The sequence below is a fragment of the Gobio gobio genome (assembly GCF_949357685.1).
Source record: "Gobio gobio genome assembly, chromosome: 1".
NCBI lineage: Eukaryota > Metazoa > Chordata > Actinopteri > Cypriniformes > Gobionidae > Gobio > Gobio gobio.
Genome location: NC_137097.1, coordinates 9,854,873 through 9,874,183, shown reverse-complemented (window position 1 = coordinate 9,874,183; position 19,311 = coordinate 9,854,873). Strand labels below are relative to the sequence as shown.

General features: G+C 39.0%; 2 protein-coding genes and 1 long non-coding RNA gene across 5 annotated transcripts; 1 reads left to right on the top strand and 2 right to left on the bottom strand.

Annotated features, from left to right (window-relative positions):
- The first annotated feature begins 206 nt into the window (after positions 1-206).
- On the top strand, positions 207-3,946 carry LOC307128522 (uncharacterized protein). 3 transcript variants are annotated; one of them, XM_079820436.1, is made up of 5 exons: positions 207-590; positions 1,613-1,760; positions 2,921-3,169; positions 3,251-3,512; positions 3,583-3,946. In XM_079820436.1, the coding sequence occupies exons 2-5, from the start codon at positions 1,726-1,728 to the stop codon at positions 3,781-3,783; spliced, it is 747 nt and encodes a 248-aa protein (XP_079676562.1). In that variant the 5' UTR covers positions 207-590; positions 1,613-1,725; the 3' UTR covers positions 3,784-3,946. The 3 variants fall into 3 exon arrangements, with proteins under 3 accessions (XP_079676562.1, XP_079676560.1, XP_079676561.1); XM_079820435.1 differs by lacking the exon at positions 207-590 and adding an exon at positions 867-964 and having other exon boundaries at positions 3,583-3,902; XM_079820434.1 differs by lacking the exon at positions 1,613-1,760 and having other exon boundaries at positions 210-590.
- Positions 3,758-10,104, bottom strand: LOC307128541 (uncharacterized protein). The gene is made up of 7 exons (XM_079820454.1): positions 9,121-10,104; positions 8,911-8,997; positions 8,454-8,707; positions 8,201-8,329; positions 7,978-8,118; positions 4,395-4,506; positions 3,758-4,239 (listed from the first exon to the last, which is right to left on the bottom strand). The coding sequence occupies exons 1-7, from the start codon at positions 9,182-9,184 to the stop codon at positions 4,019-4,021; spliced, it is 1,008 nt and encodes a 335-aa protein (XP_079676580.1). The 5' UTR covers positions 9,185-10,104; the 3' UTR covers positions 3,758-4,018.
- Positions 10,105-11,437: 1,333 nt separating this feature from the next.
- On the bottom strand, positions 11,438-12,240 carry LOC307136047. The gene is made up of 3 exons (XR_013817731.1): positions 12,078-12,240; positions 11,606-11,842; positions 11,438-11,476 (listed from the first exon to the last, which is right to left on the bottom strand). It is a non-coding gene; the product is annotated as an uncharacterized lncRNA (long non-coding RNA).
- Positions 12,241-19,311: the final 7,071 nt, after the last annotated feature.

Sequence of the window (19,311 nt, the reverse complement as noted above, 5' to 3'; positions counted from 1 at the left end):
GCCATTTTGGAATAGCAATAGAAAATCACCTATTTGCTATTTCATTTCCTCAGTGTCCTGCCACAACCTGCACAAAACTCAAATGGAATCGCAATCCCCTTTGCGTTTGCATTTCCGATGCCTAACACAGACACCTGTCAATCAATGTCAAGGGTGGGGTTATGCTGTGGGGTGTGTTTGCGTTGGGAATGACGTCACTCACAGTCGACGGTCAAGAGGTGAACAACAATGGAAGGAGTTGGTGAAATTGTGGAGGACCTTATGATGCTCGCGCAGCAAGTTGAAGACAGTTCATGCTCTACAGATTTCCTCTTACTCAGAAGCCATTTAGTTTTGGATACTTTAAACGAGTTTGTGGCCTTAACCAACAGCAACATCAGTGATGTTGTCTTCGCCAACCTCAGTGAAGTAGCTAACAGGCTTTTTGTAAAGGACAGGACAACTAAAGGACCAGGACGTCCTTTTTTAGACATACCACATGAGATGATTGAGTACTACGTGACATGTGGTTACTCATGTGTCCAGCTTGCGCGCCTGCTTGGAGTATCTGAGCGAACCATACGAAGAAGACTAGAACAGCATGGATTAAGGTAACGTTACTTAATTTTAATAAATGTGTATCAACGAGATTAAAGTGGAATTTATGTCACTGTACAAATAACGAATATAAATACATACAATATAAAACATAGATGGTAGCTACTTTTGTCTCTCCAGGCCAAAACTTTAATTTAAAGGATTGTGTGTGTTGATAGCATTAATTTAGTATGTTATGATTATTGCTTATAAAAAACTATGCTAGTTAAAATTTATCATGACCCTTTAATTAAGAATCTCTCCCCCCCCCATATGTCATTGTGTGACATATTAGACAACACTGTGGCAGAAATACAGAGACATTACCCAAACGCTGGGTACAGGATGATACATGGTCATCTTCGGGCACAAGGTCTTCATATTCAGAGTAAGAATAATTGTAAGCTTTGTAAACTAGAAAAAATTGTTGCACCCCAAACAGATAAGATATTATTTTGCTCGAGGTACGTAGAAGGAATACTTGAACACGAGCAAGTTAATTTCCTGTTATCACTGTAAAGATGCTTTGAAACAACCTGCATTGTATAAAGAACTATTATAAATGAAGGTGACTTGACGAGAAAGAAGGTTGCTGGCCGTACACTGAATCCAGTACAGTCAGACTGAAGAAGTGTAGAATTTTTTTTTTTGCATCATGCGAAAAAAGTGTATGTGAATGAAAAACAGGTAAAGACGAGCAAGCAAACATTTCAGCACACTGTGGACTGCAACCTTCTTGCTCGTTTTCAAGTTTACACTTTTGTTTTTAAAATAATTGTCTGCCCAAAAAGTAGTACATTGTGTAAATTGAGTTGTGTCATCCTTTCTTGGGTCACATTGAGCTGTTTTTTATTACATGTTCAGGTTTTATTGGTTAAATGCTTAAGTACCAGCATGTGTTAAATGTTCTAGTTAAATTACAGAATCTAAAAAAAAAAAAAAAAAAAAATCATAATTAAGTTTTAATTGATGAAGGCTACATAAAAAAAAAAATATATATATATATATATATATTTTGCCTTTTTTCCCATTTAAGCTTCAAGGGTGCGCGAGTCGGTGCGAAGAGTCGATCCACTGGGAACTCAGCTGAGAGCGTTATCAATATGCACACGTCATCGCCGTCAATACTCTGTCTCAGGACCAAATGCAATGTGGCATATAGACGGAAACCACAAGTTAATAAGGTATTGGTAGTCTACACTTTGGCAAATATAGGGTAAACGTACCTATTAAGCTCACCAAAATCTACATTGAGACATTTTAGTGTACTTTAGTGCACCAAGGAAGCTGTGGTTTTCATAGTAATGACCGTTTAAGCTCACCGCACAATAATATGAAATCTTTAAAAATTACAGCAGTGTAAAACCAACCACATGACATCAATAAACTTTAAATTTTGTAATATAATTGATTTAAAAGCACAAGCCAGTAATGTCTGTGAAGTAATATATTAGTGTAGCACAATCTTTAAAGGGGCTATATGCGTTTTTCTGAAATTTAAACTCGCGACTGACACCTGTGGCCAAAAAACAGAACTGCTCTCATTTTCTGCTGGCTCTCGCAGTGGTGGTGACGTCACATCCGCAGACAGCGCGGGAAAAGACGACCCGCCAGAAAATATGAAAAATAGGATACAGACTTATAGGTGCACCCACTGTGAGCGGACAAGGTGTCAGTATGCTCATCAGGAGATCTTTGAGTCATAAATGGTAAAATAAAAAGGCTATTGTTACGTTTATTTTGGGGAAAAAGTTGCATATAGTCCCTTTAATGTTAGTAAGTAACAATGTTCTGCAGCACCTGTGCTGTGTTGCTAAAACTATCTTTTGATTGAACTGTAATTACTTCCCACATCCAGGTTATAATATGCAAAAATCTAAATATTAATCTCTTAATTTTGCCATAAGAAGTTATAATTATCGAAAATAAAGGCTAAAACATCTAAAAAAAAAATAAAAGAACATTTAAGGGGCTACTCTTTTGGTGAAAGTTTTCAGACAGCTTTCAAAATGGCCACCAGACAGTGTGAACAAATGAATACCCATATCTCAGTGTGCAATGGTCTGATTAGCTTGAAATTACAGGAGGTATATAGTAATAAATGCATCAATCAGTAAAGATATCAAGTAGTATGATAAATTATGTTTTTCATTTTATAATCTGAGCTCAAAGATAGTAGTGTGCTTAATGGGTACTTGAGCTTAATAGGTACGTTTACCCAACTAATTGTGCAATTATGATACATTGCACAGGGTTTTCAAAATTTAAATGCAGGAAAATCCCTGATATGGAAGGTGATCATAAAGTGTTAAGTTTTCTTTTATGTATCTGATCTTTTATTTAGGTGGAGGTTTGTTATTCACGGAGGAATTGATGGCTTTAGCCGATTAATTGTTTACCTAAGTGCTGCGACAAACAACCGGGCATCAACTGTTGCTGACAGTTTTATTGGAGCAGTTCAGAGATTTGGACTCCCCTCTCGAGTGCGCTCAGACAAGGGCTTGGAGAACATTGAAGTGGCACACTTCATGGTGGAACATAGGGGAGAGAACCGTAACTCACACATAACTGGAAGAAGTGTCCACAATCAAAGGTGCTTTGTGTGGGAGAAAAAGTTAAACACTGTGACAGATTTAATGAAGAAGTCTGAATTGTTGCAATGTTGTTTCTGCAGGATTGAAAGGTTATGGAGGGATGTCTATGAACAGGTCTTAGACCTGTTTTACTGCCTGTTCTATGGAATGGAGACTGAGAGTTTACTGGATCCAGATAATGAGGTGCACCTATATGCACTGCACTGGATTTTCCTGCCTCAGTTGCAAAGACATCTTAATCTGTTCCAGGAGGCTTGGAATAACCACAAATTAAGGACCACAGGGAGCCAATCCCCTCTACAGTTGTGGACAACATTTCAAAATGCTAATGATCCAGACCAGGTACATGTAGATATGGCAGTTTGTAATGTAATGTCATTTTTTTTTAATGTAATTTTGCCATTGTTGTAAGGTGAGTGAAGACTTCGGAATAGACTGGGAAGGACCATCATGCAGTGTTGAAATGGAGGGAGTTGCAGTCCCACAAGCACAACTACAGAGAGAGTTGACTGATGCAGAGATCGATACCTTGCCCAATCCAAATGTTCTTTTTACAGAAACAGTGGATGCTTACTGTGAAACGGTACAACAGGTAACTCGTTTATTGGGATAGTCAAAATGCTCACCCAAATAATATGCTTGTACAACGAATATCTTAATTCACAGAACAATGTACGACATTGTGTTTAATCCATTAACAACTGTAGCTGCTGTAACCACCTTTGCCTAGAGAGCAAGTACAAAAATGTAGAAAAAAATAAAATGCCAATACTGACATTTCTGACTGATTCCATTGTTTTTTTCTACAACGATCAGAACATTAACAACAGTTTTAAGAACTATTCTTTTTAAACTAAGCCAAAACCAAAAGTGTTGCTGGACACTGCTGCGTTTAGATCAGAGCTGAATTCTTCATAATGGTTGTAATGCAATGGGAGTTTAAGTGTCTCCCTGCATGTTGAGGCAGTTGGCATTCTGATATCAGATGACACTTCCACATACAGTTCTTGTGGTAGGCTTGTCCATCCAACCCAAAACTCAACAAGGTTTTTCAGATCTTGTGGTGTACCTGTTTTTTTTAAATGTAGAAAGTGTATTAGAGTTTATGCTAATTGAATAATGTAACTCTTAATGACATTTTAATATAAGACAATTAAATAACCACACACCCACAAATTACATCTTCAAAATGCAATATTAAACAAATGGCAAATACATTTTTACCTTGTTCTATGTATTGGCGGAAATTGGATGTAATTCTGCAGCATGTTTCCAGACTGAAGTTCTCCTCATCATCGCTGTCAGGGTTCGGCCAAAAGACTTTTTCCAGGATCATCTAGTATAATGTCACAAAAAAGCAGTATCTTAACCACTAGTGGTACTATAAAGGTACGTTCCATTCAACGCAGTGTTCCTTGCTCCCTACTCTCTGAGCACAGTATAATCACTTGCAGTGGACTTCACTGACAATAATCGCTCATTTGGAACGCCATCAAAGAAAGGCAAAGACGGAGTCGTGCAGATTATGATATACCAAATTAATATTGTAATTTACATGACATTCTTCTTTCAGACAAATACAATCTGAGTTATATTAAAAATGTCCTGGCTCTTCCCATCATTATAATGGCAGCGATTGTTGCTCTGTTTTTGAAGTCCATAAAATTGCATCTATCCATCATATAACTGCTCTACACGGCTCCGGGGGGTTAATAAAGGCCTTCTGAAGCAAAGTGGCCCATTTGTGTAAGAAAACCATATTTAAAACATTATAGACTTTATAGAAAATAACTTGCTTCCGGCAGTCAGCGGTACACGAGTCGACTTGCGCTAAAAGAGTAACCCTTGACGCATGCGCACTGATGAACGCAGAGGATAGAGTTAAACAAACAGCGTTGGGGTTATGTTTTTTGCCCAAGTCAACTCATTATCGTTGAACGCCGGAAGCTAGTTATTGTTGACTATAAAGAGTTAAATGTGGATTTTTTTTTAATTAAACGCACCACTTCGCTTCAGAGGGCCTTTATTAACCCCCCGGAGCAGTTATATGATGGATAGATGCACTTTTATAAACAGCAACAATCACTGCTATTATAAAGCTTGGAAGAGCCAGAACATTTTTAATACAACTGTGTTCGTCTGAACACCTAGAATGCCTTGAGGATGAGTAAATCATGGGATAATTTTCATTTTTGGGTGAACTAACCCTTTAAGATGGCTGAATACCCTGTGAAGTCCACTTCGCTGTCCACTTGCGGTCTAATAGAGCTTAAGACTACACACTGGAATAAAGGTATAGTTCACTCAAACTGAAAATTCTGTCATCATTTACTCACCCTCATGTTGTTCCAAACCTGTATGGGTTTCTTTGCTCTGCTGAACACAAAATAAGATATTTTGAAGAATGTTTGTAACCAAGCAGATAGAGAAACCATTGACTACCATAGCATTTTTTCCCTACTAATGGTAGTCAATGGTTGCTTGGATCTGCTTGGTTACAAACATTCTTAAAAATATCTTCTGTTGTGTTCAGCAGAGCAAAGAAAATCATACAGGTTTGGAACAACATGAGGGTGAGTAAATTATGACAATTTTCCTTTTTGGGTTAACTATCAATTTAATGGAATTTTTTTATAGCATAACACTGAACACTCTTGAATTCAAGAAAGAAATTCTTACAATTTAGTCACCGTCTCAGATATGTAGCCTATGACTTTCAGCAGCTCTACTCAAACTAAAGTTTAAGAATTTTTCATTTTTTTAGGGTCATACAAATAAAGTTAAAGACTAACAACAAGTTAAGTTCTAAAAACAAATCAGGAATAAAGTAATCTACAATACTTCTGTTTTGAAATTCATGTCTTCAAAAGTGTTATGATAGGTGTGGTTAAGAAACAGATCAACATTTAAGTCCCTTTGTCGTGTTTAACCCCCTTTGGGACAGGGAGGAAAATCTATGATCATGTTGACTTAAATATTATGGAACTATATACGTTGGAGCTTGAGAATGTTGGCTCAATTCATTTGCTTTGTGAGGACCAACAGAACTGAGCTATTAAATATTAGCTTGCATTACATAATAAAGAAAGTCACACACACTTTCTACTGTTTAATATACTGTATGTACATACATTTACTGGGGGTCAAAAGTCTCTTCTGCTCACTAAGGTTGCATTAAAAGAAGTAACTATAGATTATGCGTACTCATTACATAGAAGGATGTGTAAGTACAGGGAGTGCAGAAATATTAGGCATGTTGATTCTCTGATCATATTTTTTTTCAAGGCACATTTGACCAATTCCAAACCACAGTAATCCTAATAACTACTATTGATTTAGTATTTAATAATGTATAAGTGATATATAATTGTTCATGAAGGCTGGAAATGAAAATCACCTTATATTCAGGTGTGCAGAATTATTAGGCATGTTTTCTTTTACAGATAAATTGAGCCAAAAAAGAGATTTAACTCAGACTGAAAAGTCAAAAAGTATTAAATGCCCATGAGAAGGATGCAATACTAATGCAATACTAGACATTGCAGTTAAGGCGAGACCATTGGACAGTGAAATGCTCGTTGGGTCAGCAGGGTCAGACAAAAACATGTGGCGGAGAAAAGACACCTGTTAACTGCAAAAGAATTAAGAATTAAGGTGAAGAATTAAGGGTGAAACCATCAGGAACCCTTTAGTCTCCAGCGCCACCATTTTCCAGAGCTGCAACCTACCTGGAGTCTCCAGAAGTGCAAGGTGTCAGGATCTCAGAGACTTCAGTTAGGTAAAGAGTCCTAAAAAATGACCCCCACTAGATAAGAATCACAAGCTGAAGTGTTGTAAAATACATGAAGAAGGTTTTTTTATAGGCTTTATAGGTTTTATAGGTTGAGAGTGACTCTTGAAGGACCAGCACCACATCCTCTAGCTCCACTGTTTGAAGAATTCATCTTCCAGAATCTGGCAGTACGTTTTGGGAGTTCATTTTAGTCCATCCTGAAGTCCGTTTTGCAGAGATGGACTAAAAATGAACTCCCAAAACGTACTGCCAGATTCTGGAAGATGAATTCTTCAAACAGTGGTACTAGAGGATGTGGTGCTGGTCCTTCAAGAGTCACTCTCAACCTATCTGTCCATAAAGCCTATAAAAAAACCTTCTTCATGTATTTTACAACACTTCAGCTTGTGATTCTTATCTAGGATCTTTTTAGGATTCTTTACCTAACTGAAGTCTCTGAGATCCTGACACCTTGCACTTCTGGAGACTCCAGGTAGGTTGCAGCTTTGGAAAATGGTGGCGCTGGAGACTAAAGTGTTCCTGATGGTTTCACCCTTAATTCTTCACCTTAATTCTTTTGCAGTTAACAGGTGTCTTTTCTTCACCACCTGTTTTTGTCAGATCCTGCTGACCCAACGAGCATTTCACTGTCCAATGGTCATGCCTTAACTGCAATGTCTAGTATTGCATTAGTATTGCATCCTTCTCATGGGCATTTAATACTTTTTGACTTTTCAGTCTGAGTTAAATCTCTTTTTTGGCTCAATTTATCTGTAAAAGAAAACATGCCTAATAATTCTGCACACCTGAATATAAGGTGATTTTCATTTCCAGCCTTCATGAACAATTATATATCACTTATACATTATTAAATACTAAATCAATAGTAGTTATTAGGATTACTGTGGTTTGGAATTGGTCAAATGTGCCTGGAAAAAAAATATGATCAGAAAATCAACGTGCCTAATAATTCTGCACTCCCTGTATATCTAAATATCCATTTGGAAATAGTCGATGAACATGATGGTACATTACCTGTGCATCAATTGTCAGAGAAGATGATCGTGGGAATAGGACTTCAATGAGAGAAGGGCGTTCCTTAACCATGCGCAAAACTCCAGTATCCTTCAGTCCTTTTTTCAACTGCTGCATCTGTTTCTCTCTCCGGCCAATGACCTTAAGTATTTGATTTTTGCAATCTTCCATAAATATTAAAATTATTTTAAATAAAAAGATGTTTTAAAAGGGTTGAACTTACAGCATGGTGAAGAATGCTTTGGGCTAGCCACAGTCTGTTATCCACAGTGACCCGAGGCAGATCCCAACTGACAGCCAGGTCATTCACTTTTGCACGCTCATCATCAGAAAGTGTATTTGGTTTTTGAAGCTGTAATAAAATCAAAGTTACCACAAAAAATAATCTAGTTAAATTATTCTCATTTTCACAGTCTCATTTTCACATTTTTACTTGCACAAAACAATGATCAGAGGTAGTTTCATGTTGTACATACCAGATGGACAATGTCAATAACATCTGTGTCAGGGCAATCTTCCAGTTCAATTATGACTGTTTCATTCATTTGTCCAGTTATTATGCCAAACATAGCAGGGCTAAGTCCAGTCAATAAGGGACCACCATTAATGAATGAATGGCCAATCATGCGTCCAACTATGCGGAACAGGTCACTATCCAGCAGAGATCGGGAGGTCGATGGCACCAAATGGTCTTCTTGGCCAGTGAAAAATAAAGTTTTGCCACAGTTGTCTAAAGTGACAAAATAGAACAGTTTTTTGGACTCAATACAAGTTCCAAGGTAGCAATTTTGTTAGGATAACAAGTTGTCATGTCAAAATCAATACATTTTATTTTATGATACAAACAGTCATAAATTTAAATATAAATGACAGAGTATTTGGCTAAACCATCCCTTTCATAACTATGTAATATTTTAGATTACAATTACTTACCAAAATCGAGGGTAAACCCAAACTGCACACGTGAAATAACCTGGGATAGAAAGTAGCGTTTCACACCATCTCCAATTGCTGCATCACCTGAGGTAATGTAAACAGTATCAATATAAATGCAGTGAATCCACAATATAAAATATACAGTGATATTGCCATACTGACTGCTTGTATAAAATGTGTTTATATCTAAAGAAAACTTAATTTTACCCCTGAGAATGACGAAAAATGGACGAGCCCAGTTTCCAGGTTGTGATTTATAGAAAGTAAACATTTCTCTTTCTCTTTCCTGTGTACTGCTGCATAGGTTCAGTCCTGCAGTTAGACTTTCAGCAGAGAGTCTTTCAGCACTTTCCAAAAGTCCCCTTCTGTATCGAAATGCTGCCTGAAACAAGTTTGGCTCAACTTTCCACTCTGAGAAAAAAGGGGACAAAATACAATTTGATAACCTGGTCACTATTCACAAGACTTTTCAAAGGGAGACACACTTTTTGAGAGTTTTTTTCTATCTATGCTCTGATATTGAGAAAATAACCTTATTGTTGTACAGATTGCAGGAAACATCAACTAAATCACCTTCATTGTCTCTGTCCCTCGCTTCTCTACTTTGATCAATTTCCTGTCTGATGATGCTGCTTCTGGAGGTTTGCTGTCTGCTGCTGCTTCTTGGCAATTCATCGCTGCTGTCTCTACTGAAATCATGTGTGCTGCTTCTAGGCAATTCATCGCTGCTGTCTCTACTCAAATCCTGTCTGCTGCTGTCTCTACTCAAATCCTGTCTGCTGCTGTCTCTACTCAAATCCTGTCTGCTGCTGTCTCTACTCAAACCCTGTCTGCTGCTTCTAGGCAATTCCTCACTGCTGTCTCTACTCAAATCCTGTCTGCTGCTGTCTCTACTCAAATCCTGTCTGCTGCTGTCTCTACTCAAATCCTGTCTGCTGCTGTCTCTACTCAAATCCTGTCTGCTGCTTCTAGGCAATTCCTCACTGCTGTCTCTACTCAAATCCTGTCTGCTGCTGTCTCTACTCAAATCCTGTCTGCTGCTGTCTCTACTCAAATCCTGTCTGCTGCTTCTAGGCAATTCCTCACTGCTGTCTCTACTCAAATCCTGTCTGCTGCTGTCTCTACTCAAATCCTGTCTGCTGCTGTCTCTACTCAAATCCTGTCTGCTGCTGTCTCTACTCAAATCCTGTCTGCTCCTTCTAGGCAATTCCTCACTGCTGCTTTGGGAGATTTGGCATTCCACTCCCTCCAACCTGCTTTGTTAAAATAAAAAACACATCAAAAAAGGAAATGACAATAAATGTAGACAAAAGGAAGGTAGAACTCATCTATTTAAATAAGTACTTATTACACTTTTAACAGGGTTTCTGCAGGTTTTATGAAGGTAAATGTAAGACCTTTTAAGACCAATTAAAGAAAATTTATTTCACATGTCAAGTAAACGTATCTTGATTTAAGGATATTTTGAATTTGTACTGGAAAGCAAAAATCCTGGGGAAAAACGTAATTTTTTGCAGTGCATGCAATTAAATTTAGGGCCCTATCCTATGAAATCTTTATTTTATTTTAAAATGTTCTGGACTCTGCTTTAATGGTTAAATTAAATTGTATTGATCTTTTTATTGAATTTTTTGACGCTTCAAAAACTTCATCAGATCCTAAAACTAATCCATATGAATCAAGCGGTTTATTCCAAATTTTTAAGAAAGAAAGAGACTTGATCGCTTTATATGCTGAACAAAAGTCTTACGGGTTTGGAGCAACATTAGTTTGAGTAAATGATTACAGACTTAAATTTTTTGGGTAAACTATCCCTTTAAGTGTACTGACCTACTTTTGATTTATTCATCCAAAATTTGACAAATCCGGTGAAATTCCGCATTATACAGTAAATTCCATTTTTATGACTGGATTCTGCAATTTTGTCCATGTTTTCTGCATCGCAGATATCATAGGGCCCTAATTTAATGACAATATATTGAATTTAAGACTTTCTGATTCAATTTAAGACATTTTTAAGGCCTTAAATTGTGGAACATCAAATTAAAACTTTAAGACTCACAGAATATTTAATATTTAACATTCTATAGTTTAGTTCCAAAGATGTACATGCATCACTTACATTTCACATTGGTCGACATGTTTCTGCATTTCAGCAACAGAAATTTTTTCTTGGCAGTACAAACAAGGTACTTGTGGCCCTTGTCCTGATATTCCCTCAGAATTCTTGCATGTATCCTATTATAATAATTTAAAAAAAAAAAAATAGTCAGATGTGGAAAATCTTAACTGGCGTTTTCCATGCTTTATCTATACAGTTTACCTACCTCCAAGCTTAGGTTTTTCTGGAGAGGTCTGATGTAAATTACACCAACTCCTATGCCAAGGGTACTGTTGCTCAAGTACTCTGCAGAGTATCCTTCATTAGGACAAGGGATTATGTCTAATGATTTTGAGCGAGTAGCACCTCGAGTTTTCAAAAGCTCATAGCCTCCAGCATCTTTGAGCTTTGGATACTGTTTATAAAGGTACTCCGTAAAATCCTCTGGCTGACAATATTTATCTGAAAGACAAACAAAATGTGTACAGCATGTCTTTTAATAATAAAATAGATTGAAATTGAATAGAAAAACAATTATGCATTGACATTCTGTATGAAAGAACTATTTTATTTCACAATGTTACAAGTTACCTGGAAAAACAATTTTTTTCCCCCCCAGATCAGCTCTCTCCAGCTTCATCTTCTCGGATGGGGTTGGAACCTCACAGTCTCTTCTTTTAGACAAGCAAAAAAACCTGTGAGTGTATGTTATGGTCTTCAATTTCTTTGCTGGCAGAGCTGAACTACATGACCTCTTCCGTGAACCCACTCGTGATTGTGCATATGGGGCGAACAACCTGCTCACTTCACTACGTGCACCTTGGAAACCTTTTAAAGCAAGGAAATAATATTTAGTAATAATATTTAAAGTAAATATTTTGCAATAATAATCATGTATGTAACGTTACCCAGTTGCCAAACAGTCTTATGATCAATTATATTATTATCAGTTAGCAAGCTTCAAAATCCTGACCGGACGCGCATTTTACATGTCCGACAAAGTATATATTATGCAAATTAAATAATTAAAAATAATATAAAAAAATTAATAATGAATCCTCACCCTGACCGTCACTTGAGCGTATGATCGACGGGGAAGGAGCACTCGAAGCAGACACTGACACTGGAGAATCTGATGTCTGATGTTCCAGAGCTGCAGCTGCCTCTCGCAGCAGCTGGGAGATTGATTTCTCCATTACCAGATTAAATGGGAATTAATCATGAAAAGGTCCGATCTTCTGATCAACACTTCCGTCAAACTGTTGAACGCAAGGCCCGCCAAATGCGGTCGACTGTGAGTGACGTCATTCCCAACGCAAACACACCCCACAGCATAACCCCACCCTTGACATTGATTGACAGGTGTCTGTGTTAGGCATCGGAAATGCAAACGCAAAGGGGATTGCGATTCCATTTAAATTTTGTGCAGGTTGTGGCAGGACACTGAGGAAATGAAATAGCAAATAGGTGATTTTCTATTGCTATTCCAAAATGGCAGGGTCATAACTTGTAAGACATTGGAAATGCAATTGCAAACAGACTTTGCTTTTCCATTTGAAATTTGGCAGTCGTTGTGCGTTCGCGTAAACGAAAATGCAAACGGTAATGCGCGATTTGCAATTGCGTTTGGATTGTGTCACATTTTATGTGTCCACAAATTGAAAACGCAATTGCAAATACAATTTGCAATTCCTTTTGAAAATTGTCCGCGATATCCTTCCATACATTTCATCAGCTATCAGAGAAATCATCTCTCTACATCGTACGTGGTTATCATAAGATGGTGTTATGTCTGCTCCGTTCTTTTTGCAGAACAAAATCAACGGTTTAAACTTTGTGAAAGCAAGTTCTTCTTTAGCGATACAATACGCAACATTCATTTTAATTTTAACTTCACGGAAATCAGCATCATCTGCTTTGGCTGCCTGGGTCCTGATGGTGTGCAGCAGTGTACCAGCCCGCTCAGGTTGTTGTTTGGCAATGAATGCATCTCTTGCAAGCAGATGACGCAGGGATATGCTGTGTTTTTTTATATTATCCTTTTTAAAAATGCTGTTACCCGCCACAAAGGGGTTGTCGGTTTTAATCCTGTCTGGGGCCTCCTTGCACCAGCAACAAAACAAGAGCTGTTGGTCAGCATCAAAATTTAACCACGGAAATATCTTCCACTTGGGGTTATATCTATAATTTTCCTTTTTGTTTCTCCCTTACTTTCATCTGGTAACGTTGCTTCTGTTGTTTCTTCCTCTTGGGCTCGTTTGGGGTTTCCGTGGATCACTTGAAAATAGCGCTTCATTTTCTTGTCAACTAGCAGCTGAGTGAAAATGATGCGCGTGCCGGTACGCAATACTTAGGAATTGTGGGAAATGGAGTTCGACAAAATGACTCAATGAAGCCGGGACATGAGTTTAAATCACACAAAAGACTACAACTACCAAGTATAATAGCAGCGCATTAATCTCACAAGCACAACAAAATCACGTCACACGACCGTCTGTGTTATGAACATGAGCAAAACTGTATCGCACGCGTGCTACAGTGGTAAATGTATTCATCGCACAGACCAATTTTTCCGTAGCACGTGCAACATATATGTATATATACAATGTTCCATCTGAAAATAATTCACATGTTTACTGTTTATGCCCTGCAGAACAGTTCTGCAGCTGTATAGCTGGTACAAGGGGACGTACGTGTAAGCATCTCATTTTATTAAGTCTTCTCACTTGTGGCGATGGTGAGACCTTTCCAGACATGGACATTCAACTGCAAGCCCATGTCAACAACTTGATTCAAAAGAATAAGTATATCCTTTCTGCAAAGCCTCAAAAAACACTAGAGGTTGAAAGCTTATTTGGAAGAGGAGTATCAAAACCATGTATTGTGACAAATCTATTTGATTGCTGTACTTTCTCATATCATAAAAAATGTGCTTGTCTACTACTTGCGAAGGGACTTTTAAATGAGTTGAATGATACAAAATCAAAAAATGCTGTTAACAATTCAATTGAACCTATACAAAATGAAATTGCAGATGAAGATAGGCGTAGTACAACTATCAGGAAACTTTGCCATTTTGTCAAACTTTGTATTTGTTTACTACATCTACAAGTCCTCGAGGAACAAAGTTACAATAAAACTTGACTATGAAAATAAACATGCCTTCTGTCTTCTGTGCTAAACTTTATTTCATGCAGTCTTCCAAAAATGAAAAGAAAACATCAGCTGCTGTTGGCCCAAAGCGGTGGGTGGCCAAATCCAACTCCGAATCAGGACCAAGGTTTTGCACATTTATCTTCATTCGTTCAATGCTCCTCCTGCAAATAATAATAAAAAAATACATTAAAATGTTTGCGTTACTTAACTATAGTCACCTCAATGGTGTTTAATACCAGAGCTGCTATTAAATCACTTGTCTATGTCAGAAAACTGGGATTGTTACACTTGCATCATAGCCCTAGTCTACTTGCAATACACATTACACCATTCTCTAATTATGTGACCTCTAGATACAGGGACTAGACAGCAGGCTGAAGAGGTTTATACAATAGTAATTTTAGAATAAAATGCACATTAGGCCAACTAAGTTTAAAAAACTCCCAAATATTTTCTGTTAACAAAACAAACACTTCTAGAACGTTAATGTGCCCCACATTTGTACTTTAAGATAAAAAGAAAAGCAAAAATCTGTCTAGATCCCATATTTTCCTAATGTGGCCTCAGAGGCCAGCAATCCCAGACACTACACTGTGATATGGAGTGAGTGTAGCATAGCATTACATAAGTCAGAGACCAGCGAGAAGTGATTAGGGGTGTATAAAAAAAGAAGGTGTAGCCATCAAGATATTCTAAGGCAAGACACAGAATAGAGAGAGAGAGCTTACACTGACACACTTACAGTGTTGCTGGCATGTCCTCTTCAGGTATCCCAGCAAGTAGTTTCTCTTTCGGCAAATGTTTGGCCAGTGCCAAACCCCTTGGCAAGGTCTTCCGCCTCTCCCTCTGTTAACGTGCTGAATATTGTCAGCTTTGTTTTTGCCTTTCTAGGCTGCTGCAGCGCATTGGGTGGAACATCTTTTTTGCCAACCTATGTATTGGACAAGTACAGTGTCACATATGCAAAGCACGAGAGCAGGGCTTTCTAAATATCAATCATGTACTGTACCTTGCCTGTTAATAGCTATGAGGGGCAGAGTGGCTGTTTATGTGAACTGTTTATGACTTGCTGTTACTTATAATACAACATGATGTTTTATACTTAAAATGTATGCATAGTTGAAATACAAACCCTTATTAACATTCGGAACATGTTTGTGGACCTGTTTTCTCCTTTGACCCTCCTCCTCAACTCATCTTCATCTACCTGGTAGCACTTTCCTTGCGCTGTTAGCCTTCCTAAAACTTTGTACACTTTCCTTTCTTTTTCTTCCACTCCCTCATCTTCCCTATGTCTTTCTTCATTGTGTTGTTCATGCTATTGTTGCAGGCCCCGCCTCCGGAGACCCGTCAGACAGATTACTGTAACAAACAGGATGAAATGAAAAGGACGGGAGAGTCGCGTCTGCTCTTTTCACAGCTCCTCTGTTAATGTGTTTATTTAGTGGACAATCAATTTCAAGTACATACAATCACTTTTAAAGCTTTGTTTCACATCCTATTCTCTCTTTCCATCACTTTAGTGTCACAATAGATTTCTTTTTACCATTTTTCTTGTCTCAAATCTTCAATTTATCTTTCAATGACACCTGAACACTTCATAGACATTTATTACACATCAATATTAAATTTTATAGAGACAACCTGAATTGGTCTTACTCAATATATATGTATATATTATAAAAGTGTATATTTTAAACCACTTCCTTCTCAAAAATACTGTATAACACAAGTTACTATTTTTCCCCTCACATAGGAGAGCATTTGCAATGGAAGAACACAGATTGAGTGGTTTTTCACTCTTCTCTCAGCGACTGGTCACGTGACCACCAAGCGCGCCAAACGCGATCACAGAATGAGCTTCTCAGAGACATTTAACGCTCTATTTTACACATTAACTCGAACAATTTAACATTTTAAAACCCAAAACCGATTTATAAAACTCTATAGTTAGATATAATGATCACTGGAGCATATTTAGATAGTTTTCCTCAAGTTAGAGAGAGAACATACATTACAAAACAAAACGTCATCAGCTAAATCACATTCAACACTGTACCTTCCTCAAACATCAAAATAGTGCAATCACTGTTATTTAACGGTTTCTCCTATAATGTCCGTGTTTTTTACCTGTAACAAACAGGATGAAATGAAAAGGACAGGAGAGTCGCGTCTGCTCTTTTCACAGCTCCTCTGTTAATGTGAGGGAGCATGCGCAGTTCACCAGTCCGTACGCGACTCCCAGGTCAGAATGTCAAAATAAGAGTCCCCCTTTTTTGTCCATATAATTCAATATACATCTGGTTCATTTGCACACTGCATAGGAAAATAATGTAATTATTAAACTTATAGCAATATACAGAGTTGAGGAAAAATAAAAAATACACAATTGTATACATACTTTGTGTGTATCACACTCTCCCTGACAAAATAAGAAAAGCTCCAGTGATCAACCATTTACCTCCTGTGTGTGCAATCAACACTAAGGCACAGTGAAATTGAAAGGTAAGTATGTGTAAGGAGTGTATGGATAACCAATTTGTGGTGGGCAACTATTTATACCCCAAACAGGTATGTGTGTGATTGGGTAAGCTATCACTGCATTAAGTGTGGGGTATGGCTGTAGCACAGGCTGACCAAAGGTGTCATAAGTGTAAATCTGTCTTGGCCTTTTCTCCCTCGCAGACCTTCTTACTGTAGCTTCACTCCCTTCACTTGGACTTGCTTCTCTCTCTGGCTCGACACAATCAGCTGCTTCCCTCTCCTCATCCGCATCGTCTTCCACAGGTGGTACCAGGTAAGGACTTGGTTCTCTTTCTGACAACTTTTCCAGTACCCTTGATTCCTCCCGTCTGTGTATTTGATTGTATTCTTCCCTTACAGATACTCGCTCGGGTAGATGGCTATTCCCTGGTTCCATCCTGCTGACTGGGATTCTCAACCATTATCCTCCTCCGCTACTTCCTTCATCTGAGTCTGTCGTGTCACTGTCTCTGATGCTTTCTGTGTTGGGTGTCTGACTTCTTGTCTTTCTCTGTTTTCCAGGTGTCGGCGATCGAGTTGTCATCGTGGGAACTTCCACAGGTAAGTCATTGACCTGCAGTAGTAGGTTTCGGTGTAGCGTCCTGGTTTTGTTACAGTCTCCATTCTCAGGATAAACTACATAGACTGGGTTATCAGAGACTTGACACTTCACTACGTAGACTACTTTTTCCCAGTAGGATCGTAACTTGCCTGGCCCTCCTCGTTCTCCAAGGTTTCTGACGAGCACTCGGTCTCCCGCTTTCAATAACACTCCTCTGGCTTTTCGGTCGTATTGAGCCTTCCCCCTCGCACTTGCTTGACGACTGTTTCCCTCAGCAATTTTGTATGCCTCTGCCATTCGTGTCGCCCACTGACTTGCATACCCCTTTGGTGTTACTCCATCCGTTGGCTCCACCAGACCAAAGATCAGATCAACTGGAAGGTGAGGATGCCGCCCGTATAATAGGTAAAATGGAGAATACCCAGTAGACTCGTGTCGCGTACAGTTGTAGGCATGCACGATTTGAGGTAAGTGCTCTTTCCACCTTTCTTTCTCTTTGTCAGCCAGTGTCCTCAACATCTGTAGTAGAGTCCGATTTAACCTCTCCACTGGGTTTCCTTGGGGGTGGTACGGTGACGTTCTAGAGTGGCCAATTCCAGCAACCTGTTGGAGCGTGCGAAACAGTTCATTCTCAAACTCACGGCCCTGGTCGTGATGTAACTTGGCCGGGTACCCAAAGCGCGGAATGTAGTCTTGGAACAAACTTTCGGCTGCAGTCCGCCCTGACTTGTTCTTGGTTGGGTAAGCTTGGGCGAACCTTGTGAAATGGTCCATGACGACCAGGATATATTAATATCCTCCACGGCTCGGCTCCAAGTGCAGGTAGTCAATGCAGACCAGCTCCATAGGTGAGTGTGTTGTGATGCCACCCATGGGCGCGCGAACATGTACAGTCGGTTTCTTTTGTTTTATACATGGGCACTTTCTGGTCACATATTCTTCCACTTCAACTTTCATGTATGGCCAGTAGAACCGTTCTCTCGCCAAGTGCAACACTCGCTCTGTACCCACATGTCCCATCTTGTCATGGAGGTGCTCGAGTGCAAGCTTTTTGTACTTGCTCGGCAAGACAAGCTGTTTTCTCTCTCTTGTTCGTCGATATAGGAGTCCTCCCTCAAGATGTAGCTTGTTCCACTCGTATATCAGCTTTCTGCTCATTCCTGTCAAACCTCCCCTTATCTCACCTGTGAGAGTGAAACATTCCTCCTTCCACTGTCTCACTTGAGAGATTACAGAATCTTCTTTCTGGGCTTGAATCAGCTCATCTGGTCCTATTGTCGGCAACAAGGTGTTGGGTTGACGTGGTTCATCCTCCCCTGTGGACATATACAGGGCAGCGACCCAGGCCACGTCCTTCATCTTTGACATATGACTGCCCTCCCACGCTGCTTGTATTGCCCCCACAGGTAGCTCTTCCGTGCACTCCGATGCATATGCTTCGATGTCCAGAGGGAGACGAGACAAGGTATCTGCGTTGATGTTGACTTTCCCTGGCCGGTACTTGACGTCGAAACGGAAGTTAGACAGCTCCCCGACCCACCGATGGCCTACTGCGTTGAGCTTTGCTGTGCTCATCACGTATGTCAGGGGGTTGTTGTCAGTGTACACTGTGAAGTGTGGGGCGTAGAACAGGTAGTCCCGGAACTTCTCGCAGACTGCCCACTTCAATGCCAGGAACTCAAGTTTACCACTGTGTAATCGATAGTTCCTCTCTGTCGTTGTCAATGTTCTGGACCCATATCCTATTACCCTCAACCTCCCGTCCAATGTTATTTTTGAAGATGGTGAGTTTCACAATAGCTGTCACAGTCACAAATCAAGAGATACAACAGGCCATGGATCACGTATCAAAAGAAGGAGGAGGGGTCTAATTTTAACCCACTACACATTGATTATGGCATTATACATGCATAGCAGCATAAAAACAAAAAACAAAAGCAGTAGCCTACTTGAGAAAATGTAACAAAATAAATTAACTCACTTTCTTAGCGCTTCCTCAAACTTGTTTGTAGCCTAATGTCTGCTCGGTTGGATCGAAAATCATGAAAGCAAAATG

Bases quoted from the DNA above. Each gene is read 5' to 3' on its own strand.
- LOC307128522 (XM_079820434.1), top strand. From the start codon at position 229: ATGGAAGGAGTTGGTGAAATTGTGGAGGACCTTATGATGCTCGCGCAG. The intron at 591-2,920 runs GTAACGTTACTT...TCTTTTATTTAG, and splicing joins CTAGAACAGCATGGATTAAG to GTGGAGGTTTGTTATTCACG. The intron at 3,170-3,250 runs GTGCTTTGTGTG...TTGTTTCTGCAG, and splicing joins AGAAGTGTCCACAATCAAAG to GATTGAAAGGTTATGGAGGG.
- LOC307128541 (XM_079820454.1), bottom strand. From the start codon at position 9,184: ATGTTTACTTTCTATAAATCACAACCTGGAAACTGGGCTCGTCCATTT. The intron at 8,998-9,120 runs GTAAAATTAAGT...ACATTACCTCAG, and splicing joins ATTTTTCGTCATTCTCAGGG to GTGATGCAGCAATTGGAGAT. The intron at 8,708-8,910 runs GTAAGTAATTGT...TTGTCACTTTAG, and splicing joins TGGGTTTACCCTCGATTTTG to ACAACTGTGGCAAAACTTTA.